The sequence below is a fragment of the Carassius auratus genome, chromosome 17, assembly GCF_003368295.1.
Source record: "Carassius auratus strain Wakin chromosome 17, ASM336829v1, whole genome shotgun sequence".
NCBI classification, from domain to species: domain Eukaryota; kingdom Metazoa; phylum Chordata; class Actinopteri; order Cypriniformes; family Cyprinidae; genus Carassius; species Carassius auratus.
The window spans coordinates 19,049,497-19,068,853 of NC_039259.1; the positions used below are offsets into that span (position 1 = coordinate 19,049,497).

General features: G+C 36.2%; 2 protein-coding genes across 3 annotated transcripts; both read right to left on the bottom strand.

The window, feature by feature from the left end:
• Nucleotides 1–297: 297 nt before the first annotated feature.
• LOC113117524 (protein Jade-1-like) lies at nucleotides 298–9,461 on the bottom strand. Its single transcript, XM_026286253.1, has 11 exons — nucleotides 9,356–9,461; nucleotides 6,985–7,069; nucleotides 6,348–6,412; nucleotides 6,077–6,234; nucleotides 5,811–5,995; nucleotides 5,511–5,722; nucleotides 5,262–5,429; nucleotides 4,771–4,887; nucleotides 3,569–4,102; nucleotides 2,408–2,525; nucleotides 298–2,312 (listed from the first exon to the last, which is right to left on the bottom strand). Exons 2-11 carry the CDS (start codon nucleotides 7,034–7,036, stop codon nucleotides 1,417–1,419), a joined length of 2,505 nt encoding a protein of 834 aa, XP_026142038.1. The 5' UTR covers nucleotides 7,037–7,069; nucleotides 9,356–9,461; the 3' UTR covers nucleotides 298–1,416.
• Nucleotides 9,462–10,489: 1,028 nt separating this feature from the next.
• Nucleotides 10,490–17,402, bottom strand: LOC113117525 (acetylserotonin O-methyltransferase-like). Of its 2 annotated transcripts, none has more exons than XM_026286255.1 (9): nucleotides 17,220–17,402; nucleotides 16,423–16,520; nucleotides 14,837–15,011; nucleotides 14,521–14,650; nucleotides 14,333–14,401; nucleotides 13,651–13,769; nucleotides 13,350–13,487; nucleotides 11,158–11,280; nucleotides 10,490–11,066 (listed from the first exon to the last, which is right to left on the bottom strand). In XM_026286255.1, the coding sequence occupies exons 2-9, from the start codon at nucleotides 16,501–16,503 to the stop codon at nucleotides 10,855–10,857; spliced, it is 1,047 nt and encodes a 348-aa protein (XP_026142040.1). In that variant the 5' UTR covers nucleotides 16,504–16,520; nucleotides 17,220–17,402; the 3' UTR covers nucleotides 10,490–10,854. The 2 variants fall into 2 exon arrangements, with proteins under 2 accessions (XP_026142040.1, XP_026142041.1); XM_026286256.1 differs by lacking the exon at nucleotides 17,220–17,402 and adding an exon at nucleotides 16,914–16,998.
• Between the last annotated feature and the right edge of the window lie 1,955 nt (nucleotides 17,403–19,357).

Here is a 19,357-nt window from a genome sequence, read left to right on the forward strand (position 1 = left end):
TTCTTTTTAAACATAAATATACAGTTTTATTCTAATAAATATTATTCTAAAATATATAGGTCAAGATAAGATTGACTCAGCACAATTCATGAATTGTCCATTGTAATCACATTGACTGGCACATATATAATGAGAATCACTACAATGACCATCAAATGGGAACTAAACTACTTTTGTAATTTGGCAACTCAAGAAAGTCATTTGATTTCCAAACATGGTTTAATTGTAGGTTCCAACGTCTATCATTTGTCAATTGTTAGTCTGAAGCTGTATTTAAAGTAATGCAGAAAACGTCTCCAGACTAACCTCAAGAAAATTTATTCACAATCTGCAACAAAACTAAAGTATTGCATAAGAGTAAAAGAAAAATACAGCAGCGCTTGATTATATAAACATGTAGAAACATTTTTTTTTACGGTGAGCAGTTATACCGAGCTCTCTGGCTAATGTTCTAGTGCAACATCTCAACAAAAACACTCAGGCACGAGATCAACTTTTTCTTGAGTAGATCAACTCACATTTTGTATGAGAAAAGACATTTACAGCTATAAAGAAAAGATGCAAGAACACATACTTTGAGTACTACTCCAAGGCAACCATGTCAAGAAGATCAGTCCTTTCAATGCAACAGTGTCTTTATTACACCTATGATAGTGTCTTGTGTTATTGTTTAATATCAAGTGCAAAAGAGAATTCAAAGTAATGGATACTTGAAGTAAATGATTGTTAAAAGCCTTCCTGAACAGAGCTGAGAATGGCGTACATCGTATTTCATCATACCGAGTGTGAAATTGTCCATCTTGGATCTAGAGTCCATCTATTGCTGAAAAATATGGTTAAGTGAAAGAATGATTTTTTTTATTATCTGTATTTTTCTGGAAAGGAATTACTTCGAGACCAAAGAGAGTACATATAAGGCATTGACCTGAAACACACTCAGTTTGTTTGAAAGAAAAACAAGACATAACGCTATAAATTAAGTACAAATAGAAGCAGATTTCACCTGAGAAGGAAATGGTGCCACAACAAGTATGGCACACGTCACATACACTCAACATGATGGCCTTTGAAGTTAGCAGAATACTGAGAAATCAAGTTTTGGACACTGGTTCGACTTGTGGTCAGATATTATTAAGTGCTCAGTTAAGTGCAGTAATTCTGTGGGACTTAAGACAGTTGGGCCGTACTGGCTTGGTTTCACGCTGGTAAGTGCTCATAACATCCAAAAATTGTGCCAGTTATTCTCACCTGATCTAAAGTTTCATAGCCAATTGTTTGGTCTTTGAAACCTCTCTGCGTTATGTTTTTAACGTACACTCAAAAAAATTATTTCAGCAACAGCAGAGAATTACAGAATAGAAAAATAAATATGTTCACCTTTCACTGAAGAGCAAATTAAATTAGACATACAATATTTCATGACGCAAGAACTCCACGCTGGATCACGTCTGAACCGTAGCGTCTAGTCATCGGGCTGCGAAGTCTTTGGGCGTGACACCTCTTGCCCTGCTCTGATTGGCCAAGATCACACTCTTCCACGTGGCTTCGGTTCTCACTTCCTGTCCGCAGCCGGGTCCTAATTTGTGGGGAGGAGGCGGGACTTGTATTAAACGTTTTTAAGGAAGAATTTTGGTCCGCCACGTCATTTCCGTCCGGTCTATCTTTCCCCTTTGGCGTTCTTTCACTCCGTTTAGGGATTCTGAAACTGCCCCAGTTTTTCAGATGCCGCCCATTCGGCACTATTTTTCCCTGATGTTGACATGCGTTCGTCTTCCTCAGTGATCCGTTATATGTGTTTGAAGCAGTGACTACAGAACTAGCAGTGGTTCTGCTGTGAGACAGCAGTAGTCTGTCGTCCATGTTGTCATGCTCAGTCTCGTCCTTCACCGTGTCCTCCATAGACTTCGACTGTCTCAGTTCCCACAGCTTGCTCCTCCTCCTCCTGTCCTCCATGGGGCGCTCACTTTCCTCATCTCTTCTATGAGGCTCACCTCCCATCAGCCTGCCCTCCGAGCGTTTCGCTGTAGCTGATGCTGCAGTCTTACAAGCTCCAGAGCCTGAATCGATGACCCCAGAACTGGGCACACTGTCCATGACCAGGCTCTCCAGTCGGGGCATCTTTGCAGGCTTGTCTGCTTCAGTATGCTTTGAGACTCTAAAAGGGTTGCTCCCTTTCTCATGATTTTGAACAGCGGTGCCCAGGGCACTGTTCAGGCCGCAGTGACCCTTCAGAGGCTGGGGGGATGTAGGTACAGGAGGTGCCGTCCGAAAGTAAAACAAAGCCTCCTCCAAACGTCTAGTAGAAGATATACCTGACCAGAAGAGAAGGCAACAGTTAAAAAAAAGCTAAAAACAGACTAGACAGATCATTTATTCATCAAGTGCATGCAGATTGTGTGATACTAACCAGCGACGCGTCCCTGTTCGAGCAGCCTGACGTGGTGATGAAAGATCTGCTCCTGCACTCGGCACAAGCTTCGTTTAATTCTCTCCCGACGACTGACCATGTATGTCAAATTACGCACCTGAACACACATATATGTAGGGGAGACATACTAAATAAAAAATAAATGTCATTTACTCAACCTCATTCATTCATTTTGAGAACAAAAATCAACATACGCCTAATATTTTCTCATCTTTGGCACGCAAGAACCAATGTGGGTGTGTTCTTGCATGACAAGCAAGCATGACTGAGCTTTCGTTCACCATATTTGATTTGCTCTATGCAGGTACAATGTTAATATATGAACAAAGGCCTAAATAAAGGCTGTTCATTTAAAGTGATCGACTCTTGGTTTCACATAGATAACTTTTACAATGTACCTTACAATTTTCAACTAATAATGTGTGATTTGGTTGCATGGAATTTAAATAATAATTATATAATTATATAATTATATAATATAATTAAAATATCGTAATTTGTGTACCGAGGATGAACAGGTTTGAAAGAAACCACAAGAGCATTAATAAATAATAATTTTCAAATCAGCAGTGGCAATACAGCGCATAATAATCTAGAGGCTTAATAACTAATCTGTTTAAATATTGTTACTGTTTTCCAGTGAGAATAGAGTTCAGGTTAGCAATCTAAAACTGTTGTTGCTGGAATTCACAGATAGTTGTCACCAGATTTCCATCTGGTATCTTATTACCAAAAATAATTATTCAGATTCTTTCACTACTGACGTCTTCACTCATAGCCTACTATTTGAAAGAAAAATGTTTGTGTGTATTTTCTATTTGGGGTGGGCCTGGCAACATATTTTATGGTCTAATCGGAAAGATACAGGTGTTGAAATGACTGTGGCATGACAAAGCAACACAGAAATGATGACAAATGTTAATTTAAAACCTTGAAAAAACTGAATCCAGTATCTGGATCCTGGGCCCTGGTTATTTTCAAACTTCACGACAAAAACCCACACTGAACTATGAGCAAATCAGTAATTGTTCATTTGAAATCATGAAGAAAAGGCAGAGTTGGGATCCTGCCGTCTAACAGTCCTGAGCTGTGATTGTAACGTAAAGTAATATGGCTACAGACGGGCTTTGCAAAACTTACCCTTTCTAGATCCTGTCTTAAATGCGTGAAGAGACGGAGTCGCCGCAAAAGAACTTCCTGTTCCCGCCGGGCAAGGCTGTCCTCTTCCTCTTTCTTCGGCATGATGAGCGGCTGGTTAAAATTCACCTTTCTTTTCAATTTCCAGTATTGGAACAGGAAGTCCACAGATTCCAGGGGCAACTGTAGGTGCTCTGCGACTTCATCAGCGGCGACGAAGCGATAGAACTCGTCCTCCAGCTGCTGGACTCGAAGTTTGCGCTCGCTGAGTCTGGTCTCTTCTGGGTTTTGTGCGAGTCTGGGCTGTGATGAGGATGACGTGTCCACTCCTCGAATTCTTCCTCTCTTTTCACTGGTCTGGACCTTCACTGGCCTGTCATCATCTCCCTCTTCCTCATTCCAGTCCATGCCTGAGTGTTTGGGACAAAAAGACTTAAACTTGACTTCATCCGCCTCTGTGAGGATTGTGTTCATCTTCAGCCCACACTGAAGACCGCAAGTCACGTGGAACGCCACTCGGCAACTTTTGGCAGAACACTAGTGGGATTTAGAAATACAGGATCTCAGGATTAAACACAGAACACGGGGAAAATGGATTATTAATAAATCAAAAATTTCTACATTTAAGTAGCATGGAAAAATAAAAATGCAGTCATCGAAGCCACTGAAGAATGATGTTACTATTGTTACCTAAAAACTATTATTTCTAATCGATACAAATCTACAAAATATAAATATTATACTGTATAATTGTCAGCTAACTGAAATAAAATAAGTACTAAAATTACTAAAACTAAAAATGCAATAAGAGTAAATCAAAGCTCAACAAGAAAAAAAACACTAATTAACAATATTAAAATATTAAAACTTAAAATAACATTACAGATATAAATAAAAATATAAGTAAATTCTAAATATGAACTATATTAATAATAAAAAAACTGAATAAATAACACATAAAAATATAAATAATTTCAAAAGTTTTTTAAAAATACTCTTCATTTTGTGTGTGTAATTTTTTCATTAAGAGAAAATAAACCAAGCATTTTAAATTACTAATGCCATCAAATAATATTATTTTATTCTCCAGAGCTTAAATTGAGAGGAAATGTTAAGGTTTAATATGCACTTTGGACCCTCTGGAAGATTTTGAATATCTGTATGAATAGTATAATAAAACGATGATAAACATCAGCGCTGTGTACCTGAATACAAGCTCCTGTCTTCTCTTTACACAAGCAGCATATTAGAGCCCATCTGTTGCTGGGTATATGAGACACATTAGTGATAGGCTCCATCTTCTCAGGGTTACCAATGCTTACCTAGAGATAAAGAGTACAAACAAAGATTACAAACCGCTCTTAACAAAATTAGTGCGGTCAAGTGATTAATCGCATCCAAAATAAAGGTTTTTGTTTATATATATATATATATATATATATATAAATACAAAACATGCATGTACAAATTTAAGAAAAATATGTTATGTTTATATATTAAATTATATATATATATATATATATATATATATACACACACACACTGAATGTGTGTATTTACATATTCATAATAAATATACACAGCACACATACATATATAATGTTAAAAAAAAAACTTGTATTCTGGATCTGATTAATCGTTTGATAGCACAAAACAAAATCACTTTATAAGTCTCAGTTTGTGCACACATCCTTACTTCTGGTATCCAGAGGGCACAGCTGACGTGGACCCACTTGGTGCCACTTCGAGTGGGTTTCATAGCCCCGCCTTTTTTAGGACACAGGTGGCATTTGGGAAAGATGCCCAGCGCACAGGTTCGACAAAGCCAGCTGCCCTCAGGAACCTTCAGTATACCGTAACACGCCTGTGGGGAGGTACATTGTTATATAATTCACATGTGCTCACACATGCATTCAGACACTCACAAACACACACACACACACACCTGATGCACACAGATGTTGCACTTGTCACAGAACACCATTTCATTGCCGTCCTCGCCATCAGGGGACTGACAGACGTCACACACCACGTCCTCATCGTACTCGATGCCAAGCCCCTCCTCCGTTTCCATAGCGTGGCTCATGTTGTCATAACAACGGCGCTCAAACTCCTCCATGACCCGCTCCATCGTCAGCTCATCCAGGGGTTGCATGCCTACAAGCAAATCAGTTTGCATCACATGACATTTGTTTCAACAGTGTGAAAGAGTGCATAATGGGTCAAATCAAAACTCCAGACTCACCCATCTTGCTGAACTCCTCGTTAGCGATCTGCAGCCAAACGACGTCCTCCTCATTCAGATCATAACGACACATGCCATCCGCCAGCGTCTGAATACCCACGTACCCCAGCATCGATGACTCAGATGAGCGAATCAGCTTCTTCGGTTTGATGAACAGAGGAGCGGGGCATTTCTCAGCTACAGTGCTGCAGGAAAAATTCAAACAGGAATAAATCAAGTGCAACCATTAAATAAGAATAGTTTGACAGGTAAAAAAAGCCTCATACCGCACAGTACACTCCGGAATGGTGTCGGGACTAACAGGAACTTGAACCCCTTTCTCCCACTCCTGCCGCCAAGGATCGGCCAGCTCATAATAATCCTCTGGATTCAGCTGGTATGAATCATGCAGCTTCATAGCAGTGATCAGGTCTGTCCTGAACACCTGGAGGAGATGGGAATGTGATATCAGAATATGCATGAAAATACAAACATTCTCATCTCTGTCTGTTGAGGTCGTATGTGAGGCCATATTGAGTGCATGGCAGTTCTGTGTACCTCTGAGGGTCTTTTTCCATTCTGTTTCCTGTGCTTGGAGTGCTGAGACCAGGAAGTGGAGTTACCTCAAAGAGACAGAAAAACATGCATGTAATGGCTTGTGCTGAAGATTCTGAGAAAGAGGGATAACTTGTGTTTTAGCAGCAACATTAGTCATATTAGTTTGAAAAAAAAAAAAGGCTGGTATTAGATTCGCATAAGGAGAGGGCTTGTTTTGCTCCTATAAATAAAGAGCTGAATATTAAAAGCAGCATAATGGGAATTGTGAGCGCCTTTTCTCCTGTACTGCATTGAGTGAAACGGCATCTAAAATGAAAAGATAAATAAATAAATAAAAAGTTTTAAAATTACTGTGAACTCATACGAGTGACAGATTGTTGTCCCATCTCGGCACACAGCGTCAGATTATATTAAGAAGGAGAGGAGGTTTTTGATGAAAGATGACAAGAGAACATGATTGAAATAAAAATAAAATGATGTGGATGGATAATTTACAATTACATTGCATTTAATAATTATCCATTTTCATTTCATGATAACTTTAGTAATATGCAACTTCAGTATTACGAGAAGGTTCATTAATATAGATGACTCGAAGCAAGTTGGTACTAGAAAATAAAAGTGTCTGTCTACTTACTTCCATTATCTGATTCCTCACTGGTGCTCGGGACACGGCTTCGCTTCATCATCAGTTAACCGTGGCCTTTAAGTGAAGCAGAAATCTGCAGAGGTTGATCAAACATTAACAGAACATTCCTGAAAACCGATCCTGCAGAGATGACTACTGAGAGCGCTTATAAGTAGGTTATTTTCCTCTAGATACTAAATATATGTCATGTGTATATACAATTAATTTTCAATTAAATTATATTCAATTAAAATTTGATTTGATTAAATTTGATTAAACCATCCAATCCATCGTGTTGCAAAAAAGCAAACTTTCACATTTCTGAGCAATGATCACATGCCTGAAAAGTCATAAAACTTATGAATAAACAATCCTTGTATAATGCACTTTACAGTTTTAACTGTTAAGATCTACCAAACTTAATAAGTTTAACGAAAATCATTAGGTAAAGATACATTTAAAGACACAACTTCAAAATCTTACAACTATTTGCTAATTTCAACTGCATTAGAATAAAATAAAACAAACCAATAATTCTGCCTAAAACACAGCATCCATCACCCTATGTAAACAGCAGCTCTTTTTTTTATAATGCTTTATTAATTAAATGCCACAAGAACATGAAGTATTAAACATTCACATGATCAAATTAACATTAGCTGCCAGAGAAAAAAAGAAAGAGGGATTTTTTTTTCAAGAGACTTATATATTTTAAGGTCATTTATAAAATGTGCAAAATTTGGTTAACATTGAGCCCACTTCTTTTTATGTAAAATGGACATTTCCTAAAAAAAATAAACAAATGTATTATGCGTTTGTTTTTCTACAATTCAAATGTTTGTTTTCTGATAAATAAATAAAAAAATTCAATTTCTATCATACACTCGATTTTTATGTTAATATAGAATTCCAAAATAATCTTGAGTAAATACAATGAAATAAAGATGCAAAATAGTTTCTTTTTCTCGACCACAAAATTCACAGGTATACGAAATATTAAGCTTAAATCTTTCCAAAACATGCTCAGGTTAGCAGGATAAATTCTATGAAATATTTTGCAGGACACTTCCTCAATTTTGTTTCGGACACAAAACATATTTGGAAGTTACCATGCTTTAACCCAAGAGATATGACCAAATAAAGAAGACCAAAACAAATCTTGCTGCAGTAAGGACACAGAACAAACAGCATTCCTTATAATCTTATTGCTACATTGTGGTTTTAAAACATCAACATTTTCAATGAAAGGATTAACCATGCTGATTTCTTCTGAGATATAGATATTGTTTAAAAAGAAACATCACACTCCTTGGAATTGCGTCAAAAACAATAGCAAGTTTTCTTGGATTAACTGCTTATTGGAATTTCCCATGGCAACAAGTACCCACGTGAATTAACAAACTGTCTCGCTAAAAACAGAATAACTTCCTCACACCAAGTATGATAGAATAAATATTTGTTTTTAAATAATATGTCCTTGTTATTCCATATGAAATAGTTGTGGGCTGAGTAAACAGCAGCTCGCGCAGTGTGTGACGCTCATAGACAGTAAAAGGTGACGCTACTGACAGACCACGCCCCTTGACGTTACATAGCTGTCCATTTCAATGCCTCTTAGAAATTGAAAACACAAATATTATTATTATTTTCCCCACTGAATCCAAATTAATTTCCTAGTTTTTTTTTTTAAATACAAAAACTCTGCTGCACTTTCTTATATTTAAACTACAACTTATAGTACCAAGAAGTATGTCACTACATTCGTCGATCAGAAAACTATTTTTTTATCGCACATATACATACATTTTGCAGATTTAACTTCTAACGAAAAACCCAAATAAAAGTTTAATATTTTCCAATGTTTTTTCCCAACATCATGGCAGAGTTGAATCCGGACCAACCACGGAAAAATATTCTAACAACCCTCTGAAATATAACCGAAATTCATATAAAACTGCAAAACACGGGCATGCATTTGATGCTGTTTGCTGGTTCAACACTACAACTTTTAGGTTAAATACAGTAAGCTGCACAATCAGGCCAGGACGCGCGCGCCTAACTTGCGAAATGACGCTTGGACACAAGCGCGCGCACGCGCACGGCCAACAGCTACGTGACTGAAAGAAACTACCAAATTTCAAACCAAACCACACCATGAGCTTAAATAAATTATTACAGAGGCCAAATGCATGTAAACATTTATTTAGGGCAGCGTCTGCTGCTACTCAACTTAATCTTTTGGCGCCATTTTAATGACGTGTTACATTGGCACCGGACCATCTGCATGAAGAGCTCGCGGAAATCCTGGAAAACACTTGTACGTCCCTGTGCCTGTCAAACATGTGTGCTACAAAACAGCAAGAACATGTAGTGTACCTACGTTAAAAGGTCTTGCTGCTCCTGCGCTGGCGTTCCTATGTGACGCTTGCTCAGAGTTTGAGTCCAGTCCAGTCCTCTCCTCTCCTCCACCCCACACACACAAACACATGCAGGTTACGTATGCGCTGCTATATCCCGCGTCCGCCTGCAGATGGCGCTAGTTCCCACGCAAGACACCATAGGATTAGCGTCAGGACTCCATTTCAGCTGTTTCATAATATCCTCATCTGTTTTAGAGATGATGACAGGGATTTTTTTTTTGTAAATCGCAGGTTTAAAACTACTCATTATTGAATATTATGAATCAATAGAAAACCTCTGTTAAATGAAGAAATATTTAATGCATCACTATTAATCAGAACTAGGTTAAAATATGGCCTTGGAACACAAAACCAGTCATAAGAGTAGTACATTTTCTTTTTTTTAAATTGAGATTTATACATAATTTGGAAGCTGAATAAATAAGGTTCCCCTTGAGGACTGATAGGATAAGGCAATATTTGAAATTCTGGAATCTGAAAATCAAAAATCGACATGTTGTTCTTAGCAATGCACATTACTAATCAGAAATTAGGTTTTGACATATTTACAGTAGGAAATTTACAAAATATATTTATGGAACATGATCTTTACTTAATATCCTAATGATTTTTGGCATAAAAGTAAAATAATTTTGACCCATACAATGATACAATGTATTGTAGGCTATTGCTACAAATATACCCGTGCTACTTATTACTGGTTTTGTGGTGCAGGGTAACATATTTAATATTTTAAACATCAGTCCAGTTACGAGAGTAAGGGAAATCTTGGTGTAAGGTACAGAATACAAAAACTGCAAACCATATGGGATCAATGCACAACAAAATAATTTCCTTTTATTTTTTTTCCTCGGTGGACAATTATAAATGTGAGGCAAAAGGTCATGGTGCAAGGTTTTTACTAGCAAAAAATACACAAACAAAACATAAAAAAAAAATCAAAATGCATTATTTTTCAGTAGATGGTTTGTAAATGAATTGTATATGACACAAAAACCATGTTTATAAAATTAAGTAAAGTAAAATAAAACTGAGGCTAGGAATTGATATTTAGACAGACTATTTTTTAGTTAAAAATCATGCTTTTTTTTTTTTTACTGTTAATTATAATAAGCACTAGGGGTCACATTTAACCATGTGTCAACACCACAGTGTATAGATATGCAAGACTGGATAGAGGGCGGAGCTTATTTTGACATCACTGGCCAATCCAAAACAGCTCCTCATCCCACCCCTTCTTAGACTACATCTGGTAGGCCTCAGGAGTCAACATCACAAATAACTAAACCTAATTGGTACTAAAAGTGTTTTTTGAAGGAACCATAAGGATCACTCTGTGCTCACTCTGTGTTGGAACAACAGATGCCTGACATGTGCATGAACATGATCACTGACGTATCTGCAGATAAGGCAGAAGGGGTCTGATTACTGACGACGCTTACAACACACTTGTGCATATTCATTTGAGAGCCAAAATAGCATCGTACGATTTTCCGGTCCGACAGACTTGCACGTCTCTGAATCCTGCGTCGGTGAGCAGCCGTGTATAATGAGAGGGTGGATGTTCCTTCCCTTCTGTCTGGACCAACATATTCAGAGAAAACATCTGAACCATAGTTGGACCCCGGCGGTTCTCGAATAACAGTGCCTCTGCGATCAGAACGCCTCCACCTAGACAGAGATGTTTAATGCTGTGAAAACGATCATTTTAGGGCCACCTAATAATTTCTCAATTGGTAATAATCTAATAATAGTTTCTCACCTGGATGACATGCTGTATGAATCTTCTTCAGTAGTTTGAGATTTTTGTCCTCCTTCCAGTCATGAATGATCCGTGCAAGAATGTATAAATCTGCCGGAGGGATTTCTCCCTCAAAAAAGTCCCCTACAAATACAAACATATACCTAACTGTTTTATAGATGAGAAATGACATACTAGAGTTATTAATTTTTAAAATAATTTTTATCTTATTTCATTTAGTTTTCACATCATCAACACTGCCGCTGAAAAGTCTGGGGTTGGTAAGATTTTTTATGTTTTTGAAAAAAAGACTTAATGCTCACCATCAAAAAAATACTACAGTGATATTATTAAAATACTATTAAAATGGAAAATACATTTTCCATTTTAGTATATTTATAAAATTCAATTTATTCATGTAATGGCAGTATAAATGTTACATAATTTTAATTTTAATTTTACAATGTCACTTTTAAACAAATTTATGCATAGTTGCTGATTACAATTTTTATTTAAAAAAAACAAAACAACAACAAAAAAACTATGCTATGTAGATTTTTTTTTAAACTGTTTTCTAGATTTTTTTCTTAGTTAATATGCTAACTGGTATCATTTAAAAATGCCAAATAGCATTGAATTTATCAGGACAGTGTTATTGCCATCAAGTGTATAATGTGTTCACGTTTAATTCAGATGGTTTTATGATATAAGAAACTAAAACATTAAAGGTGCAATAGGTGATCATCTAGAAACATTTTCTGTTATACTGGTTGAAATCCCTTCAGATCTCGATAGCAATCATTAAGTTAAGTGATTTACATTTATTTATCTGTATTTATATCTTCTGTGAAAGGCGTAGGACCAAGAAATGTACGTCCAATCAAAACGCTTGGTCCGAGCGTTTTAAATAGCTTTCCTGCTATGTATCTGCATACCGTTCGCGCAGTTATTGTAGTACTTTTAAAGTTTTCTTGCTGGTTAATGAAACATGATGTAGCCCAGCGGTTCCCAATTCCAGTGCTTGCGCACCTTATTTGCATGCCATGCTTGGTAAAAAAAAAACTTTTTGCGCTTCCGGCAGATTATAATAATCATAATAAGCATGCACCATAGACTGTATATTTTCGTTGCGACTTTGACTGATGCTCAGCTTCACGCTTTTAATGCAGCCTGTTTTTGAACAGTTACCTTTAAAACAGCATGTCTCACTCAAGCTGCCGCAATATTTTTTTGCCGTGTTTTTACGATCTCATCTGAGTAATTGTTTCCATTATGTGAGTCAGCGCTTCTACAGCAAAATGCTTCCTGCACATTCATATGCGCTGAATACTGCAAAAGATTATGGATTTATAAGCTAAAATTAACGCCGTTCAATTAAATCTCCCTATGTGACTCCTTTTAGAGTGGCTAATGAGTTTTGAAGTCAGCAAAAAGCAGCGTCACAAACAGGCTAATCATGAGCAGTCATCGCTGTCCCTTCAGAAAACTTTTGCACATCCATAGTTCTTCTACGTATTACATGTAGCTGTTGTTGTAATGCTTAAATTAATTTGAAATAAGCCAATAAATTCATAAAATAATATTTATTGTTTGGGATTTAAGACTTGGGATTTAAGACTGAAAAAAGTTAAGATGATTTTTAAGAAGATTCTTTTCAAGAATTTGAATTCTTCTTAGGTTTTGTCTTAAGAACAATCTTAAGGAAAAAAGATAAGAATATTCTTAAGATGAATTTTTGGGAATACAAAATATTCTTAACTTTTTATCTAAAGTTAAAAAATAAGAAGAAAATGGCAGTTAATAAGAAATTTCTTCTTAAGAATGTTTTGTGAATCCAGCCCCTGGTCTGTGAGCATAAATGTGTTCAGGGGGGCGTGGCTTTGGACGGTGATTGCAGGGAGGGTGGGACGTACCCTTTCAGTGCTATCAGGCTAATGTTAGCAATTTCCGAGATCTCCTATTGCACCTTTAATCTAAAACCATTTCTGAGTGTTCTGAGTTTTTCCCAGTTATTTAAGTTTTTATTTACATTTTAGTTAAGAAAACAGTTTTTTATTAAGTTTCTATTTTTAGTTTTCATTAACTATATTAACACAACAAGCTTAAAATTTACTGTGGTCTGGGCAGTTACTAGATTGTTGTTGTTTTTGACAAGTTCAGAGGGACAGAGAATGGGTCAAATGTGAACGATGTTACAATGCGTCATTCCGCACCCTCTTGAAAACAGATGGTGTCGTCTTGCTGGGTGAAATGCCGCTGAGCAGTCTGGACCACAGCCGGGAGATCCAGAACCGTGACAGTGGAGGAAGGATACTCTTTAGCCAGCTCTCGCGCTAATGCACCAGAGCAGCCTGCAAGTCAAAAGCAGCAAGCATCTCAAAATAACATGACTTGCGAATCTACAACGTCTTGCATAATTCATTTAAAAAAATGTTTCTACAACTGTGAGATTTTTATTTTTAGCTCAAATAACTGTCACAAATAACTAAGAGTCAAAACAACATTTATACTCACCTCCCAGATCTATGACGGTCTTGAAGCTAGAAAGATCAAATGCTGTCACTATGTCATGACCGTCAATGACCCATGTAGAGTTCATCAGACCCATGAACTTCAGCATCTCCTCTTCTGACCTGAAACAAAACATTGATGGATTTGAGTTTCAATGGTGTACGGCCAATTTAACGTGTCTTTGCTAAGTAAAAGTATTAATTCCTTTACTATACAAATCTGGAAAACAATACAAAGATTTTGATAACTGATATCCGTATTATTACTTAAAAACATTATGGGTATAAAATTTAATGAATACAATATAAAAAGGATAAAAACGGATATCTTCACAAAATGCCAGAATTACTAGAGCGTGAGATGCGTTCACACACATACACCATCACAAACATACATACAATAACACTAGTCATTCTTTTACATACACACATAATAGTCGGCTCATATTTAGCACGCACACACACACACACACACACACACACCACCCCTCCAGACATGGGAACAGACTGTCATAAAGACTCAAATTTGTATTGGTTTAAAGTCTATGACCTAGAATTACACTGCACCAGAAGCTAAGCGCTTAAGACTGCATCACTGGAGTCAAAGAAAGGACTTTTAATCTAGTGACGTCTAGGGACAACGACAACATTCACTGCTAATGTTATATAAAACTGATCACACAAACCTGTATATGGCAGAGAAGATCTCTTCAGATGGGAGGCCAAACGTTTTCTCATTCTGGTTCTTTCCTTCCCTGTAAGTTTTCAGATATTTTGATTCTACCATTTTTCTTCCTCAATAAAACACAAATCCTGATGTATCTAAAGATCACTACAATGAAACTTAAACTGGCTCACACACTGCGATGCCTACCTAACAGCATCTACAAGATTGTTCCAGAGTGGGTAGATGGTCTGAGAGTTATAAATGATCAAATCATGTAGAGATTTGGGGCTGGTCTTGGCCAGGTATAGATTAGCAACATCTGTACTGCTGTAAAAAGCTAGGAGAGAAGACAAAGAGTACAAGTTTGGAGACTTGGAGGATATTTTAATAATAATCTAGACACAAGAGATGGATGATTTTATGAACAGAAGCAGATATTTACATTTATCACCTTTACATAATAGAGCAATCAAAGTAACTTCGCGCTATTTGAGGAGGAATATAAAATAGTCAAGCAGCTCACCTGTTCCCTGTACAACCTCCACATCCACAATCTCAATGGCAACCAAAACACCCAGTAAACGCTCTATACCGTCTTCACTGGTGCCAAGCTTCTGTGCCACTTCTACTGCGCTCATGGGCTTTTGGGATTGGAGGAGGAGGTCGAACACCCCTAACTCACAAGCTGAAAATATTGCCTGGAGGAGAGCAGGGATTCAGGATATTCAAATAAAAAATGTCAGTGGGAACTTATGTTATTTATGTGTTTGTCATTTCTTTTAAAGGGTAAATTGACTTAATGCAACTTGTAACTGAATACATATTCTTGCTTTGATACCTAAAGACATTTTCAAAAACTAATGTCTAGTATTTCTTGTTGTTAGTATATTTGAATTAGACAAGACAAAACTTGTTTAATGATATAAAGTATGCTATAGCCACTATATTTCTACAGGAGAACCCAAAGCTAAAGTAATATTGTGTAATAATACTACAGTTAAAAAATAAATTCTGTTTTCAGATACTGTTAAATGTAATTTATTTCGGTGATGGCAAAGCTGGATATTCAGCATCATTACATCAGTGTCACATGATCCTTCAGAAATCATTCTAATATGCTAATTTGGTGCTCAATAAAAAATGTTTTATTATCAATGTTGAAAACTGATTCACATACATTTTTTTTGGATTCTTTGACAAAATATAAAGCTTAAAAGGTCTACTTATTTTAAATAGAAATGTACAATATTATACATTTCTTTAGTTGCATTTGACCCATTTAATGAATCCTTTCCTTGCTGAATAAAAGTATCTTTATTTCTTAAAAAAAAAAATATCTGATATCTATCACTGAACAGGATTTTTGCAGTGTGATTTTTTATTTTATTTTTGGACTAAAACTACATTCAATATATTTCTCCAGAAGAAACCCTAAGTAAATGGTAGTATAAATTACATCAGCCCAGAACACGATTTAAGGTTAAAATTAATATTAATGTTCAAGTATACTGAAAGGTGTAATATTTGTAAAAAAAAAAAAAAAGATAAAAAAAAAAGAAAAAAAAGAATATTTTAGATTACATTACTTTTTATTTAATTTATTAATTTCCGATTTTAATGAATTTTTGCCACCTGTGTTTTAGAGTAGATTGACTGTGCAAAATTATTTGTGTGAATTATATTATATTACATTATCAAATTCAGTTAATGCAGAATCCTTTCTGGGTTTTCTGGGATAACAAAAGTCCTGAGTCATCTCAGAGTTTGACTCAGTGGCTTTTAATAAGTTATAAGCCTGTCCTGCCAGAGGCAAAATCAGCCCTGGTGAACACAGAGGTAAAAAAACAACAACATGGACATGCCACAAATAATAAATGTTCTCACATAAAACATTTACTCATAAACCAACAATAAATATCACGTGTGGTAAACACATTATTAAAACGTTCTGCTAAAGATGCCTTAGGTCGATTCCACATCACAAAGGAAGTATCACAGAAGTACTGATTTATATCAGTTGGTTGATTGATTTTCATGCACTCATTTTGATAAACACTCTATTATAGAGACGTTAAGGAATTCAGTATGAGTCTCTCATAAAACACACACCTTGGAGATCCTGAATCCATTGAAATATTCCAAAAGCTTAAAAGGATAGTCCAGTTCACTCTGGGATAAATGCTCAGCCATGATGAGAAACGTCCCTCCTGTAAAAGTCAGGCTCGCCATCAGCTTCAACTTATGTGAAAACCAAGTGAATGTGAAATATCAAAGTAGCCAGTATAAGTTAGTGCTGGAAGATCCAAATAATATTGATATTACACTTCAACCACTGAGCCTGTGCAGTACCTTTTCAACAACAACAACAACAATACTAATAAAAAAAAGATACGAAAATAAAAATAGGGTTCATAAAGGCATGTACAGAAAATGCTATAAAACGTATTTTCTGTTCTGCATTTTTTGCTTAAACTCTATTAATGCATTACAAAATATAGACGATTGTGGTACACAAAAGCTGATGTCGTCATCAGCTGCTGGTCCAGACTTACCCAAAATGTAAAAATTTTAAGCAATTCTGCATTTTATATTGACATTACCAGACTGTATGCATTCTCCCTCTCAAATGAGGTTCATCTGAATCTTTGGTCCTCACACTTGCACAGAGCCGGTCACACTGAAAGAATGTATTGTGTAACCAACTACTAAGTCATTCATGTGTTGTTTCCACGGAACATGTACAGATACACACGATGATGATGTGTTGACCACAGTGCTGTAAAAATACTACGAGTTGATCGAAGATATTTCATATAAAGCTGCAAGATTATCGATATATGCAGAGTCTAAAACCTGCTTGCACAACTATGCTTAAGCACTGCAGTGTTTAAGAAAACCAAACTTACCCAACAAAAACTGCCGGTTTGATATGAAATTCCGTTCTACACAATTCTACGGTTAATTCGACTCTGCTCCAACAGTCATCTCGTGCGAAATAAAGCACCGTTCGCGAAATGATATATGAAAGAATCACACTGTGGCGGTGTTCTGTAGCGATGTCCGATTCCTGAACCCAGTTCACAGTTTGAACGACTCATTCACGACCGAATCGGTCAGAGAGGCTCCGAATTGGCAATGTGACTGAAAACCAAGACACACATAAGAGCCTATATATGATTTACTGAAACATTTTAGAGCATGTACTTTGACAGGCCGAAAATCGCCGATATAAAATGTCACGAACGACGCTATGACGTGAAAGAATCGATGGAATTTTTAACCGGTCAGAACGAACTGTTGGAAAGAACCGATTCGCGGAATTTATTCAGATTTCCCATCACTGGTAGCCCTCGGCCTCTGTTAGAGAACCATTGGGGTTTTAGTGACATCTGGCGGTTAATACCGAGCGATTTCAATATGCTGTTATAATGAACAAAACAAAAAGCCCTTAAATAAAATCCTCCACGAAGTGATTTTAATATAATATAGCATTAGCAGTGGCTATTAGAAATCTCAGCTTGACCACAGCAAAGTTCCCTCTTTTTATATACACACGCACAGTGGGTACAGGTATTATTCAGACCCCCTTAAATTTTCACCGTTATATTGCAGCCATTTGCCAAAATCATTTAAATTCATTCTTTTCCCCTTAATGTACACACAGTGTGACAGTAAAACACAGAATTGACATTTTTGCACTAAAAAAGAAAAACTGAAATATCACATGGTCCTAAGTATTCAGACCCTCTGCTCTGTATTTAGTAGAAGCACCCTTTTGATTGAATACAGTCAGGAGTCTTTTTGGGAAAGATGCAAGTTTTCCACACCTGTATTTGGGGATCCTCTGCCATTCCTCCTTGCAGATCCTCTCCAGTTCTGTCAGGTTGGAAGGTAAACGTTGGTGGACAGACATTTTCAGGTTTCTCCAGAGATGCTCAATTGGGTTTAAGTCAGGGCTCTGGCTGGGCCATTCAAGAACAGTCACGGAGTTAACAAAAGTTATATCAAAGTACAATAGTAAAGTAAGAAAATCAAGGTATATTCAGCTGGTATCAGGCGTCAAGGGATACTGTGCTTGTTCAGTATCCCTCGATGCCTGATACCAGCTGAATATACCTTGATTTTGTAACTTTACTATTGTACTTTGATATAACTTTGGTTAACTTTAATAAAACTTGTATTTTATTATTGACAAGTTATGGTCTGCAAGAGTAGTAATTTAAGAGCCGTAAGCAAGAACTGACCACAGAAGTCTACTGAGCAAGCTGTATTTTTGAAATGCTTATAGTTTTGTCCAGGGTCGACTTTCCTTACCTACCTGAAAATAATAAAGAAACAGGTAAAAGGTGTATAGATAAAGGAGACACCATAAAACAGTATATATATATATATATATATATATATATATATATATATAAATAGATATATAGATAGATAGATCATAACAACAAAATACACATATTTAAGGCACAAAGTTTGAAAAGTACTGCATAAAAAGATAGTGCTACATTTAATGTAACAAACCAGGGGTGCATTAAAGACTTATTTGTAGATAATTTTGTACTTGCACATTTAATTATGTGAATTTATAAATTTAAATAAATTTCTATTATAAATTTATTTGGAATTATGCAACAAAACTATCTCCATACTCAAACTGTGGTGTGAAGCTGTAAACTCACAACCGCAATGATTTGAAACAATGGTTTTGTTTGACTACTGATTGTGTAAACTGAGCTTGGAGATGCACACACAGTATTGATACATTACCTTATGTAAATTCTTTTCAGCTCTAACATTTTCGAATGACATTTCACACTGCTAAATCATGCTTGAAAATATATTTAAGACTGCAAATCCGTAAAAATTATCTGGACAAACTATTGCCATTACTTTATAACATTTTTGCCTATTTCCTCCCCTATTCCTTCACACAATCTAAAAAATGCTTTAATATGGAAGTGTAAAATATTAAAACTAGTCCAAAACTGGTAGAATTGCATGATCTATTAAAGTGCATTTAGTAAAAAAAAATCAACCTAGT

Bases quoted from the DNA above. Each gene is read 5' to 3' on its own strand.
- LOC113117524 (XM_026286253.1), bottom strand. From the start codon at position 7,036: ATGATGAAGCGAAGCCGTGTCCCGAGCACCAGTGAGGAATCAGATAAT. The intron at 5,430-5,510 runs GTGTGTGTGTGT...ACCTCCCCACAG, and splicing joins GCAACATCTGTGTGCATCAG to GCGTGTTACGGTATACTGAA. The intron at 4,103-4,770 runs GTACACAGCGCT...AAATCCCACTAG, and splicing joins AGACAGGAGCTTGTATTCAG to TGTTCTGCCAAAAGTTGCCG.
- LOC113117525 (XM_026286255.1), bottom strand. From the start codon at position 16,503: ATGGCTGAGCATTTATCCCAGAGTGAACTGGACTATCCTTTTAAGCTT. The intron at 14,402-14,520 runs GTAGGCATCGCA...GAAAACTTACAG, and splicing joins AATCTTGTAGATGCTGTTAG to GGAAGGAAAGAACCAGAATG. The intron at 13,770-14,332 runs GTTTGTGTGATC...GTTTTGTTTCAG, and splicing joins ATCTTCTCTGCCATATACAG to GTCAGAAGAGGAGATGCTGA.